This window comes from Geotrypetes seraphini, chromosome 6 (genome assembly GCF_902459505.1).
Source record: "Geotrypetes seraphini chromosome 6, aGeoSer1.1, whole genome shotgun sequence".
Classification (NCBI taxonomy): Eukaryota; Metazoa; Chordata; class Amphibia; order Gymnophiona; family Dermophiidae; genus Geotrypetes; species Geotrypetes seraphini.
In genome coordinates this window covers 135,560,513-135,574,883 of record NC_047089.1, presented here as the reverse complement: position 1 = coordinate 135,574,883, position 14,371 = coordinate 135,560,513, and the positions used below count along the sequence as shown (strand labels likewise).

The 14,371-nt window shown below is 40.5% G+C and overlaps 1 protein-coding gene across 2 annotated transcripts in view; it reads left to right on the top strand.

Moving 5' to 3' along the window:
• Positions 1-4,027: 4,027 nt before the first annotated feature.
• CLDN10 (claudin 10) overlaps positions 4,028-14,371 on the top strand; it is a 97,042-nt gene continuing 86,698 nt past the window's right edge. For both annotated transcript variants that reach the window (XM_033947784.1, XM_033947783.1), the window contains exon 1: positions 4,028-4,349. In XM_033947784.1, coding sequence (XP_033803675.1) covers positions 4,136-4,349 — 214 coding nt within the window. In that variant the 5' untranslated portion in view covers positions 4,028-4,135. The remainder of the gene's footprint in view (positions 4,350-14,371) is intronic.

The window sequence follows — 14,371 nt, the reverse complement described above, 5'->3', positions numbered from 1 at the left end:
TATTTTGGCAGTGTCCTGAGAACCCTTGAAAAAGCTGTGTTTAGTGGCGAAACAAGTTCCTGTCGGGCTTATCATTACTCTGCACACTTTAAAGATAAGTGATGTTTTGCTGTCTGTAAAAAGTAAAAAAGTCAATGTATGATACAGTACAATTTGGTTTACACAAATAGAGAGATGGAGGTAATTTGGTCAGTGATGGAAGTCATAAACCTTGAATAATTTGGTATTAGATTAAAATATCCTCGTATTGAAAAATCTGTATCCAAGTAGGTTTCTGAGACCATTTTTCTCCATGATCTCTTTTGAATACCCTTGAGTAGGATTTATTTTATATTTGACAATACAACATAAGCCCACTTAGTGCAATACCACCAGCTCCCATAAGATGGAACAAGAGAATGACTATTTTATTTTTATGATAAAAGGGAATAGTGCTAACCCCCCCCCCCCCTCCACACACACACATCTATTTCAATTTGGGACTCGGTAATAGGTCTCTGCTTTTCAGAGCTCTGAAAGAAAAGGAATTTTAAAGATAAAATACTGACCCAATCTCCTCCTACTTCCCCATGTCCTTCAAATAAAATAACATTTAATTCTGATGACTACAAAGCTGGAAGAAAAGAATAAAATACAGCTATTGCCTGCCCTTGATCCATTCTAGCTGGCATAGAAATCTTTACTCAAAACTTAAACAATATTCCTATCTTTGTGTCTATAGTTTAAATTCAATCCTCTGTCTCTGCTTGATCTTGGTTTCTCTCTTTCCTCGAGTTCCTTCTTTTAAGGATTTTCTTCTAGTTTTCCTTCCATGTCATCATCATTTCTATTTCCTCCATGTATATTTGTGTCTTCATGGTTTCTCTCTACAGCTTCTCTCATTTCACCTTCTTCTAATCTTATTCTTTCCTCCGCTTCTCACCCTTTTCTCCCTTTCATGACTGTTCTCTCCACCATGACCCACCCCCCCTTTTCTCCCTCAGGCCAATTTTTTCCCAGTCCCATACAGCTACACTCATTTCTTTTCTGTCCGCATCTTGTGTGAAAACTCCGGCATAGCAGTATCGGAGACTGCTAGAAAAGCCGTTTTGAGAAGCGCCACCACCCCCAGCAGCGGAAGAAATTCTCATTCTCTCCCACTGCCACAAAACACCCCCCTTGTAGCGGGAGAGATGCCCACTCTGTCCTGCTGCCAAGTGAAACCCCACCTAGCAGTAGGAGAGATACTCACTCTCTCCTGCTGACAAGCGACCCCCCTCCCCCGGCAGCAGGAGAGATGCCCACTCTCTCCCACTGACAAGCAACCCTCCCCTGTAGTGGGTTAGATGCCAACTCTCTCCCGCTGACAACATGGACCAATCAGAGCCTCGGGCCCCTCCCCGGTGCATCCTAGGATGATTTTCAAACTGTTGTCCAGGCCATGATCTTGTCGAGGCTTGATTACTGCAATGCCCTGTACCTTGGAATAACAAAGGCAAGATGCAGAGCATTTCAGGTCATACAAAATGCAGCAGCACATCTGATAATGGGTTTGTCTAAATATGATCATATTTCAACATATCTTAAAAAATTGCATTGGCTTCCAGTCGCCTTCAGAGTCCAGTATAAAGCTGTGATGATTTGCCATCAACTTATGTATGGAAACATCCCAGAATTGCTTAAAAGTAACATACTCAGTTATATACCAAAAAGATCTTTGCGTTCTGAAAATTTTGCTTTACTGAAGACGTCTGTGAACCCAAGACTTGAGACTGGTAAAATGACTTTCTGTTGCGCAGGAGTTAAGTTATAGAACTCCTTGGTGAGTCAGATGCAAAATTGCTGTGAAAAGGGTAGGTTTAGAAAATTATTAAAGACGCAGCTATTTGTAGATGCCTTTTTTAGTTACTTTTGATACAGTTGATGAACTATCCATGATCTTTTTATCCACATTATGGTATTTCCTTGATTGTTTTTACGTTTATTTTACTATGTGTTTGTTTGACTATGTATTTGTTTTTATTATGTGTTCATTTTAAATGTATGTAAATTATGTAAACCGTGTAGTTTTAAATGGTATATAATTTTTTAAAATAAATAAATTAAAATAATTAGTTTCATCACAAGAATGGACTGAAATTAATAGATGATTAAATGGAGATAAGTGACCAACTTGATAGTATACTTGACAGACTCCTGTTTTCCGAGGTCCTTTATTGATTAACCTAGTTTTGATGAATGCTTTCACTCTACTGCTACTTGCTAGCCAAGACTAATGATGAGCTTGGATGTTTTTCAGTACCTTATGTAATACTCCATGTTGGCAAGGTTCTATACATTTGGTGGTTAAGTACAATAATGCTTAGTCATAGCTAAATTTAAGTATATTGAAAAATCTTCCTCCAAACCCTTGCAGGAAATCAAGGACCGTGGTTATAAGGGCCTTAATTTGTAGGCATGTGTTGCTGTCATCATTGTAGATGAGCTGTTAAAATGTTAGCAATAGAGAACATTCTGACTGCTTCTGTTGCACTTGTGACTCTGGTCCCATTTGTCCTGAAATCATGGGAATGGGAGGAGGTTAATCCAGAAGGGCTGCTCACTGACTTATATTACCCAACTGGGATCTTCTGGGACTTGCTCGATGTTGCCAGGTTTGGGTAGACAGCTTCCAGTACTTTTATCTCTACCACTAGAGCCCAATCTCTTGTTCCAGGGGCAACACCACCACAGTAGCCAAGGCTGCTACTGTCTGGTTTTATTTATTTGCCTTCACACTAATTCTTACCTGTAACATCATGTTTGTGTTTTGTTGTTTCATCTAAAACATGTGAAGGGTAATAATACAACCTAGGTTCAACATTTGTACATGCATTGCATTATATGTGAGTACATGTAAGTGCTAGCAGGGTGCCTGCATTACCTGCAAATACCTGCTTAACTTATACTGTATGTTTGCAACAGAACTTGCATAGCACATGTTTGCAATGGGAATGTACATTGGGGGGGAAGCAAGTATAGGACTTAGGCATGGCTCCTACTGTTTGGGCAATTTACTGTAATTTACATATGTCTCTGCTGCATAGGGCATTTGCCCTTAAGCTAGCTCTAGGATTGGTATAATCCAATCCAATTCTTAGTCTTAAATACCAGGTCATTCCCAAAAGGGACTCGATCCAGTTCACAAAATTAACCTAGAAGGGCAAAGGAAAACAATAATTGGACATAAAGTTCATCTATTACAATCCCTTATTCATCATTAAAGAATTTCTTAAATACGTCTTCAAAATTTTTCTAAAACATGTCAAAGAGGAGAGGAGTCTAATTTCTGAGGGGAGGTCATTCTAGATTTTTACCAAGGAAAATGCCATAAAGTGGGAAAGCCTACCCAAAGTTTGAATACCCCTAATAGAGGGGGAATATTAATTTACATTTATGTATTCCTCTAGTAGAAAGGGGTTGTTGGGAATTAAAAGAAAGAATGAGTAATGGGGAAAAGATCCCATATAAACTTTGAATAACTGTGGGTATCTAAATATTTGGGTGTGCTAATAATGAAGTATACTAGTATTCTATAATGGAATCTAGGTGCTTTGGGGTGCCTAAAAGGAGGGAGCCAGTTCATAGAATTGACTCCTAAGTGCTTTTTGTTCCATTAAACACACTAAGAAAAATCCTGATGATGCAAAATAAGATATCTAGTCAGGAAAACTATGATACATTAACTATGTTTAGTATTCATTAATTAAGCAAAGAAAACTTCTGTCCTAAGATAACCCCTTTTATATCCTCTGTTAGAGACCTGTACAAACATCTGTCAAAAATTTGTTCACTGTTGTGGATCAAAAAATGCTTTCTTATCCTGACTTTTGAAAACACAAGTTTATTAGTTATTTGTATGCTGCCTATTAATGGAGGATGTCCAAGTGATTTTTACATTCAGGTACTAGAATTCCTAAAAGTCCATAGTTCTCCACAAACTCCATCTCATTCAAGCATGAAAACTGCCTTATGTCCACTTATTTATGTGTAAATCAGAGGTGGTGTACTTTAGGCTTTCATGGACCAGCAACTTGCTCTTCAGTCACCTGGATAGTGCAACTCATGGTTTCTTTGTAAGATTTTGTATTTGAGGTTCTGCAAACTTCAAGAACTAATGTTTGGGATACAGATTTTAGCTTTTGTGTTTTGCGTTGCTGGTTTTGGGGCTATTATTGGTGCCACAGCCTCCAATGAATGGCAGGTCACTAGCAGAGCATCATCAGTGATCACTGCTACTTGGGTGTTCCAAGGTCTTTGGATGAACTGTGCAGGGAATGCCTTGGGCTCCTTTCATTGCAGACCTCATTTGACACTGTTCAATGTAGCAGGTAAGTGGCACTTATCTATATCAGCTTGAATCAATGTGCTGGCAAGTATATGATGAAAAACAGGGATAAAGTTTTGACGACACTAGCATCATCATCCCATATTTCTTGACAACTGAGTAGAATATAGATTAGCAGAATTTTACATCGGTATCTTTTTTAGAAGATAACTTACCTGAACATGAAGTCAGTACAGAAGAAATTACCAGTATTTATTTGTTCAAATTGCTAAGAAAATTATTATTCTTATAAGAGACACAAATATAGGTTGATATTCTATATTCTGCCTCATTTGGGAAAACACTGCAAATATTCTAGTGAAGTGCATATTGTACTAGATAAGTATAAAATCAAATGTCATCTTTGATTAAGGAACTGAGGATGGTTCCTTCTTGGGCATTTGGCAGTTAGGAAAATCTGTATAACGGGCTAATGCTCTGCCAACCACTTCTTCTGGGGACTTGTCTCAAAACTGTTATACCCCCAGCTAAACAGGGAAGTATTTAAAGCAATGTATGATTGAAACATGACTATTACTTGTAACTACTCCTGGAGGAATTCTGTGCAAAAGTTTTGAAGATTCTGCACACAATATTTAAAACATTAGCAACATTTATTTGTAGTATTTGCAGAATCTTCCCCTCATAAGGCCTGAAATTCTTTCCTGCCTTTTCTCTCCTCAGGTTTCAACTTCTGTAGTTCCTTCTCTTACCTCAACTGCAGTTTTATCTCCCTCTAATTCCCAGCAAGACCGGTAATACTGTCTGCCGCCAGTCTTCTCCTACATGCAGTACCCCCACCTCTCATTCTCTCTTGCCCCAGGGAGATGGGAGATAATAGAAACATTTAAATACCCACATGACAAATGTGCATGTGAGTCTCTTTCATTTGAAAGGAAGCTCTGGAATGAGAGGGTATAGGATAATAGGCTCAGGAGTAATCTAAGAAAATATTTTTTTACATAAATGGTGGTAGATAGGTAGAATAGGCTTGTAGTAGAGGTGGTAGAGACAAAGATTGTGTCTGAATTAAGAAAGCATGGGAGACTGAGCCATTTGGCCTTTATCTGCCATCATATTTCTTTTTTTTTTTTTAATCTTTATTAAGTTTTCAAAGCTAACAAAAATGCAAAACAATATAGATACATATATTAATAATTATAATAAGCACTTATAAGCAATCAGTAACAATACAGAAAGGATAAAACCCCCTCTCCTTTCCAGCGTTTTCAATCAGGGAATAAAACCAAACAGTGCAGTTACTTACCGTAACAGTTGTTATCCAGGGACAGCAGGCAGCTATTCTCACATATGGGTGACGTCATCCAAGGAATCCGGATGCGGACAGCCTCGCAAGCAGGCTTGCTTGTAGAAACTCAGAAGTTAAGAGTCTGCCGCACCGCGCATGCGCGAGTGCCTTCCTGCCCAGCACAGTGCGAGTCTCTTCAGCTCAGATAGCTAGCAGAGAAGCCAACCAGGGTTGTGAGAATAGCTGCCTGCTGTCCCTGGATAACAACTGTTACGGTAAGTAACTGTCTTTTATCCCAGGACAAGCAGGCAGCCTACTCTCACATATGGGTGACCTCCAAGCTAACCAGAATGGGATGGTGGGAGTGTTGGCAACTTAGGAGAATAAATTTTGTAATACTCTCTGGCTGAAATGGCCATCCCGTCTGGAGAAAACATCCAGACAATAGTGAGAGGTGAAAGTATGAACCGAGGACCAGGTGGCAGCTTTGCAAATTTCCTCAGGAGTGGATCTGAGGAAAGCTACTGAAGCCGCCATTGCTCTGACGTTATGGGCTGTGACTCGACTTTATAGATGCAGTCCAGCCTGGGCATAGCAGAAAGAGATACAAGCAGCTATCCAGTTGGAGATGGTACGCTTAGAAATTGGATGTCCCAACTTATTTGAATCGAAGGAGACAAAGTTGAGGAGCAGATCTGTGTGGTTTGTGCATTCCAGGTAGAAGGCCAAAGCATGTTTACAGTCCAGAGTATGAAGAGCTGATACTCCAAGTTGAAAATGAGGCCTTGGAAAAAAACACTGGAAGTACAATAGATTGGTTGAGATGAAATTCTGAAACCACTTTAGGTAAGAATTTAGGATGAGTACGGAGGACCACCTTGTCATGATGGAAAACTGTGAAAGGTGAATCAGCAACTAAAGCTTGCAGCTCACTGACTCTTCGAGCAGATGTGAGGGCAATGAGAAAGACCATTTTCCAAGTGAGATATTTCAGATGAGCCGTAGACATTAGTTCAAATGGAGGCTTCATCAATTGAGCAAGAACATTGAGATCCCAAACCACATCACATACAATTAAACAAATCAAACAAACAAAACATTTCAGAGACCAGCGCCTACAATTATATTAAAGCTTCAATTCCCATATTTCATCTTACAAAACAAATACTTTTTCAGTAATTTCATAAAATTGTGCAAATTCCCTGCTCCTGGATAAATAGAGAGATCTCATTCCATGCCTGCGGGCCTCTTCATGGAAACATACCTGCCCTCGACACCTGCAAACGCAAGTGTTTATAAGGTTGAACAAACAAATTACCACGTTCCACAGAATGGAGTTTTGAAAGGGGAACATATGACAGAATACTATCGACCAGATACCTTGGGAAAGAGACAGATGCTAGACTGTGGGATGGGTTGGGAGGGAAGGAAGGAAGGAAAGGAAAAGAGATGCCACAGTATAGGGGAGGAGGTAGAGACAAGAAAGAGAAAAATAGAGAAGCTGTGAAGCTGAAATGTATCATGTACAAAGGAGAGAAGGGGCATGGGGCAGACAGTTTATGGAAGGGACATAGAGGAAAGATGCCTTATGAAAGGGGGAAAGGGTGGACAACATATGGAAAAGGCAGTGAGAGGGCAGATGCTGCATGGAAGGGTGAGAGGACAGATGGTGTTCTTTTGTTTTAGAATAAAGTAGTATTGTAGCTGTATTGATAAATGTTTATAAATGGAAAATGTAAGCAAGGCAATCTTTTTATTGGACTAATTTTTTTTACTAACTTTTGGAGACCAAAACCCTATTCCTCAGGTTAGAACAGGATACTGACCTGAAGGAGGTTTTGACTTCTGAAAGCTAATTGAAAAATGGATTATTTATTTAAAACATTAGTCAAAGTGGCTCACAATTAACATACACAATCTTTGAGTACATAAAAAAAATCTTAAAATTCTCATCAGACAAGAGGTCTAAATGTAAACATTATATCATCCTCATTCTAATAAATGATTAGATATTCAATATAAAATTAGGTACAGCTAGCAGAAAAATGCTTGTGCAAAAAAATAAGTTTTCAACAATTTTCTAAAATGTAGCAGATTCCCACAAAATCTCAATGTACCTGCTAAATACAGTGGTGTACTAAGAGCGGTCCACCCCAGTGCAGATCATAAGGGAAGGAGACAGATGCCAGAATATCAGGAAGGGGGAGGGAGCGAAATGAAGGAGAGAAGATGCCAGAGCATGGAGGGGGAGGGAGAGATGGGAGGGAAGGAGAGGAGAGAGATTCCAGGGAATGGGGGAGGAAAGGGAAAGATATGCCAGACCACTGGGAAGGAAGGAAAGGAGATGCCAGAGTATGGAGGGAGAAGGAGAGAGATCCTAGGTCATAGGGGAAGGGAAGCAGATGCCAAACCATCAGGTGAGTTGGAATAGGAAGGAGAGAAGGGAGAAAGATGCCAGAGCATGGGGGAGGGAGTGGAGACAAAGAGAAAAATGGAAGGGACAGAGAAAGAGGGCAGACGCAGATGGAATGGAAGAGTGAAGAGAAGAGATTTTATATTTTTTATTGCTTTAGAATAAAGTAGTATTGTAGCTGTATTGATAAACATTTAAAGAGAAAATGGAAATAAGGTAATCTTTTTATTGGACTCATTTTAATACATTTTTTACTAACTTTTGGAGATCAAAATCCCCTTCCTCAGGCAGTGGTGAACCAAGGGAGGAGAGGTCCACCCCGGGTTCAGCTCCTTGGGAGTGCTCCTCCGATCCCTTTTTATATTGGAGGGGGTTGTTAAAAATGATCTGCCCCAGATGTCACATACTCTAGGTACACCACTGTTGATACGGTGGGGGGGGGGGGGGGGGGGAAGAGTTAACTGCATAATACTTTTTTTTCTTTTTGATGGTTCTTTGACATGAACGAAGCTTTGTGGTTATGGTGTGTAATCAAATAAATATTGAATACATTCAAGGACTCAGCTATCAACATGTATTGTGGCTGAAAAATGAAGGTCATTGTTAGCTCATGGGCTGTTCAGTCCAGCAGAATTTAAAATAAATGCAGTACTAATTCTTCTGGCATTTTTATTTACAATATAACAAAACTGAATCTCACATGCATTAACACCATAACTGCCAGCCCACAAGTTATATAACCCTTTGGTATTCCTCCTTTTATTAATAAATAAAGTGATGCTACTAAGCACTGAGCACCTTCTGTCCCACTTTTTGCCTACAATATTCCCTTAGAACATGAAAAAAATGTTATGAGAGCAAAGTAAATCTGAGTCCACAAGCAGCAAAATAGCCATAATTCCAGAATGTAATATAGAGACTGCTTTCATAAAAGCATTCTGCTTCTATTAATTATTTCTAGAGCGCTACTAGACGTACACAGCGCTTTAAAGAGTCACAAGGGAGACAGTCCCTGCTCAAATGAGCTTATAATCTACACAATCAAGACAAACAGGATGCCAGGATAGGGGTTAAAGTTAGTAACCAACAAGTGCTGCCTGTAACAGTTCAAATTCAGCTTCTGAATGTCCCCACTGGCTCCACAGTTTATCTTTGTAGCTCCTGTGACTACCAGTTGTCATTCTAGCTCTCCTCCCTTGCAATAACTTATTTGAAGCCACGAGGTGAAACAGTGGCCCTGTTGGGCTTGAAAGTTGTGTTCAATTAGTTCACATTTATTCAAATCAATTTAAAAATGATATAGAGAATGACATGGGGGCAAATTTGCCTCCGTCCCCGCAGGAACTCAATTTCCCTATCCTGTCCCCGTGAGTTGTGTCACTGTCCCTGCCCCATTCCTGCAAGCTCTGTCTTAACCTCACAAGCCTCGAACACTTATGATTTTAAACTGTTTGAGGCTTGGGCAGATGAGGATGGAGTTTGCAGAAACGGGGCAGGGACAAGAAAAGAACAGGAACAGGATGGGAAAATGAGTTCTCACAGGGATGGGGAAAAATTTGGCCCTGCGTCATTCTTTATGGTATATTGAATGGTGACAGCATTATAGATAAAAAAATAAATACAAAAGTAAAAATTTATTTTTCACTTCGTAGCCAACTCACACAGAGATTTTGGAAAAGTATTTACCTTCAATTCATACAGGCTATTGTTCTTTTTCTATTTGCGGTTTAATTAGATACCGTGCCAATCTAGGACCCCTGATGAAGGCGTGTTAACTGACCGTGTCGGGTTCCTAGGTTTGTGTAAAGGTGGTAACATTAACCACAATCATTAATTGATATAATAAACATAGCCTGCATCTTGTACGTTTGCTTGCAGAAATGGGACAGGGACAGGAGAAGAACTCACAGGGACAGGACAAGAAAATGGGTTCTCATAAGGATGGGGAAAAATTTGTCCCCGTGTCATTCTTTATGGCAGGGGTGGGCAATTCCGGTCCTCGAGAGCTGGAGCTAGGTCAGGTTTTCAGGATATCCACAATAAATATGCATGCGATAGATTTGCATTGGAAGGAGGCAGTGCATGCAAATCCATCTCATATATATTCATTGTGGATATCTTGAAAACCTGACCTGGCTCTGGCTCTCAAGGACCGGAATTGCCTACCCCTGCTTTATGGTATATTGAATGGTGACAGCATTATAGATCAAAAAAATAAAGAAAGACAAAAGTAAAAATTTATTTTCACAGAGGTTTTTTTTTAGACCAATGAAAGGAACAGAGTAACTCACACAAGAAGGCATGATATATACATATCTCCCATATCCATGGGTATCCAAGGCCTTTTACCTCCGTTTGTATCACTATATCTAAAACGTGGCAATTTAGCCACTAGACTCCTGTTTGTGGTTTACAATATAACAAGAGCTTGGTAAATTCTCTGCTTTACCTCTTTAGAACTTCCTCCTGCATAGATAAGTGTTATTCACAAGGGTCAGCCATAAACTTTAAGCGGGCCTATGGAGATAATGCTGCTGAAAATTACCATTGATCACCCTGGCACTATCTGCTAAGGAAATCCAAGGATCGTGCCAAGGTGGAGCCAGGAGTTACTCTAGTTCTGATGACATTCAGACCCGTACCTAGACAACTACCCAGATAAAGTTAGGAAAGCAAGAAGTCTGTCTGAATGTCGATGGTACCTCAATAGCTCCTGGAAGCTGCTTTATATCTAGATATTCAGAACCAGTATCCAAGTATGTTGTGGCCTTGAATATCCCCACAAAAAAAAAAAAAAAAAATGCTGGCCACCATTATATAAAACACTGGTAGCTGAATGCCAGGGGTAAATATCCTTTTCTGGCATGTCCATCAATCAGAAATGTGAAATTTAAAAGCAGTCTTCTCATTCTTATATGTACCTTGCAGTGCAGTTATGGAACAACCTTCCTTTTGAAATTCATATTTCTAACAGTTACTGTATATGTTTTAGAAAATTGTTTTAGACACTTGTTCCTGAAAAATTTTCACCAGTTTATTAACTTATTGTAATGCCTAATGTTATTTTTCAGTTTCAGCTTTGTATCCCACTTTAAACTTAATTAACTCCTCATATTACTAAGTCGCAGTTGAGGTTTCTACCACGGCCTCTAAAAGCTCTGACACTCGTAGGAATTCTATGAACGTTGGAACATTTAGCACTCTAGGCCACAGTGGAAACCTCTACCGCAGCTTAGTAAAAGAGGGCCTCAGAGAACTGGAAAGTAATAAGTCTGTTATAACATAAGGGATTTATAATGCATCTGATAATCTGCTGTTTCTAGGATATGTCCCAGCCTCTAATAGCTAAAGGGTTAGCACCAAGATCAGGGGCAAGTTCAACCTCAACCACACTTTCAATAATAATGTCATCCAATAAGTCCTCCATCTCTTGCACTGGAGGAGCGAGATGCCAGTGTCTTTGGTGCCTGGTGGTTAGGTCATAGGTGCAGATTTGTTGCCCTTCAAGGAAAACCATGAACTTGGGTCAGTTGCAAACTCAGCTCTAAAACCCTAGGCAGTGCTGTCTCAAGCTCAGCAACCATGTGCACACTTGGTTCAAGATGGAAAAATGTCCCATATCTCATTCACTAGAGAAGGTATTTCCTGTGCTTACATTACCGTAAGTCATTTGACAGGCTTAGTGGACCAAAGAGGGTGATCATTCACTGCCTGCAAAAGAAGATTCACTGTAACCCTTCTGCCTGTATATGCTGCAGAATGAGAAACCCGTGGCCACATGCTTGTCTCCTGTTTAAATCAACACATGTGTCCAGGCTCTCTTATGTTAGCTTTGAGTGGATTGGTTGTTCTTTTCCTAGTTAAGTCAGTGTTTTTCCCCAGACTGCATGCTATGGCAGCTATGGCCAAGGATGCTCTTAGTGAGTCTCTTCCAATGCAATTGGTTCTGAGCAGCTGCAGAAAATCATCCGTCCAGAGAGGGAGATGTTTTGCTTCAGCCTTCATTTGCCTCTGCTGTGTCTTTCTTGGAGTAATTTTTAATTTAGGGTTCAGATAATGCAAACATTTTACATGAAAAAACTCAGTTATTGAGTTCTTAATCAGGTCTTGCTTGAGTCCAGGTATCTTCTAGTAATCTTGGAGGTTCTCTAGGCAGCAAAATCACTCGGGGCCATGGCTCTACCAATGTTTTGCTCTACACACTAAAGAGCATGTGGCAGGAAATTAATTTGTTTGGTCCCTACTAGAGGGAAGGGCAGGGGATTGGTGTTACTACTATTTACTATTTCTGTAGCGCTAAAAGGCATACGCAGTGCTGTACAGTTTAACATACAATAGACAGTCCCTGCTCAGAAGAGCTTACAATCTAATTTAGTCAGGACATTTCAGGGTTAGGGAGATAATGGTAGAGGAAATGATACAGTGGGTCTAGGTATCTGACAGCAGTGAGTGGGAGTTAAGAGTTGAAAGCAGTTTAAAAAAAGTAGGCTTTTAGCTTGGATTTGAATACTGCTAGGGATGGAGCATGACATATAGAATTCAGGCAACCTGTTCCAGGCATATGGTACAACAAGAAAGAGTCTAGAGTTGGCAGTGGAAGAGAAGGGTACAGACCCCAAGCCTTGTGATAGTAAAACTTGATATAGTTAATTTGTTTCTTTGTTACTACCGTGTTCCCCCGAAAATGAGACAGCATCCTATATTAATTTTGGGCCCAAAAAATGCATTAGGGCTTACTTTTGGGGGATTATTTTTATGTACGACAATCTCTCTGTTCCTCTCCTCCACCCCAATTATTCCTCTTTCCTTTCTCCTCCCCCATGTGCAGCATCTTTCCTCCCCTCTCACCCCTCCCCTAGTGCAGCAGAACCCCACCCACCCTCCTACCATGAGACTGACATCTCTGCTCTGAGGCCTTCAAAAACAGTGGCGGTAGCAGCACTCTGAACTGGCTGCTTCGAGGCCTTCCCCCTGCCACATCACTGACGATGTCATCAGTGATGTGGTGGAGGGAAGGCCCCAGTGGGGAAGGCCTCAAAGCAGCCAGTACAAAGCACTGCTCCCACTGCTGTTTTTGGAGGTGGTGGCAGCAGCGCTCTAAACTGGCTGATTCGAGGCCTTCCCCCTGCTGCATCACTGACAATGTCATCAGTGATGTGGCAGAGGGAAGGCCCCAGTGGGGAAGGCCTCAAAGCAGCCAGTTCAGAGCGCTGCTGCCACTGCTGTTTTTGGAGGCCTCGGAACAGAGGTCGATCTTAACTAGGGCTTATTTTTGGGATAGGTCTTATTTTCAGGGAAACAGGGTATGTTGTTAATGTTATCTGTACTCTATGAATATAGGGTGTTTTAACGCTCTGTTGACCATAGTATGAAATAAATATGCTATAAACAGCAAAATATCAGGACAACCATGGACAAAGAAACGAACTATTTGTCCTGCACCTTAATATAGTTTGCAATACCAAGTATGACAGACCTGCTACCCTAAATTCCTACTCCAGAAATGTCCTACTTTGTCCAGTAGAACTGCATCCACACACAAGCTCAAAAGCAATGCTCCAGAATGCTGCAGAAAAATAGACTTTGCACATCTGTCTAATTACAGCAGCTTAAAAGCTCTGTATGAGGAGTGATTAAATCCCTTTGAAGCAATCTAAACTGAGGGCTCCTTTTATCAAGGTGCGCTATGGGGGTTAGCGCATCGGACATTTCATCACGTGCTATCCCCCGCAGCAAGCCAAAAACCTAACGCCTCGTCAATGGAGGCGTTAGCAACTAGCGCTGCAGGTGGTTGAACACACGGTATTCTGCGTGTTAACCGCCTACTGCACCTTGATAAAAAGAGCCCTGAGTCTCTGTGAGCATGATGTTAGTAGTGATGCTCCAGACCTTAACCAGACTATTGGCCAATTGAGATCTAGAAACTATTAGTTCCAGCTCCCCTCTTATCTCTCCCACACTAATTTTCCAAGGACATACAGCAAGATATTGAAATCCTTTTATTCAAGCAGAAAAAGTACGTGCACAGAAATGTATCATGATACAGAGAAAGGAAATACCTCAAAAAAGAAAAACAAAATAGTTTACAAATTAAAGGACGAATCTGATCAAAAAACCCAAAGAAAAACTATTATAAAGAAGTAACAAGATAAAAGCCACAAAATATATTTCACCATGGGTTTATATGAACAATACATGAAAACAATATTGGGGAGGATTCTCCCTCTTTCCAAAGGCCTGGAATCAGTTGCCAAGATCATGGATTTGGAGCGAATTCTGGATCCAAATTTGGACCCATGATCAGGTCAAGAACTGACCTGCTGAAGTCTAGGCAGCAGCCCAAACCTCCCCTCAGGTATTTTTC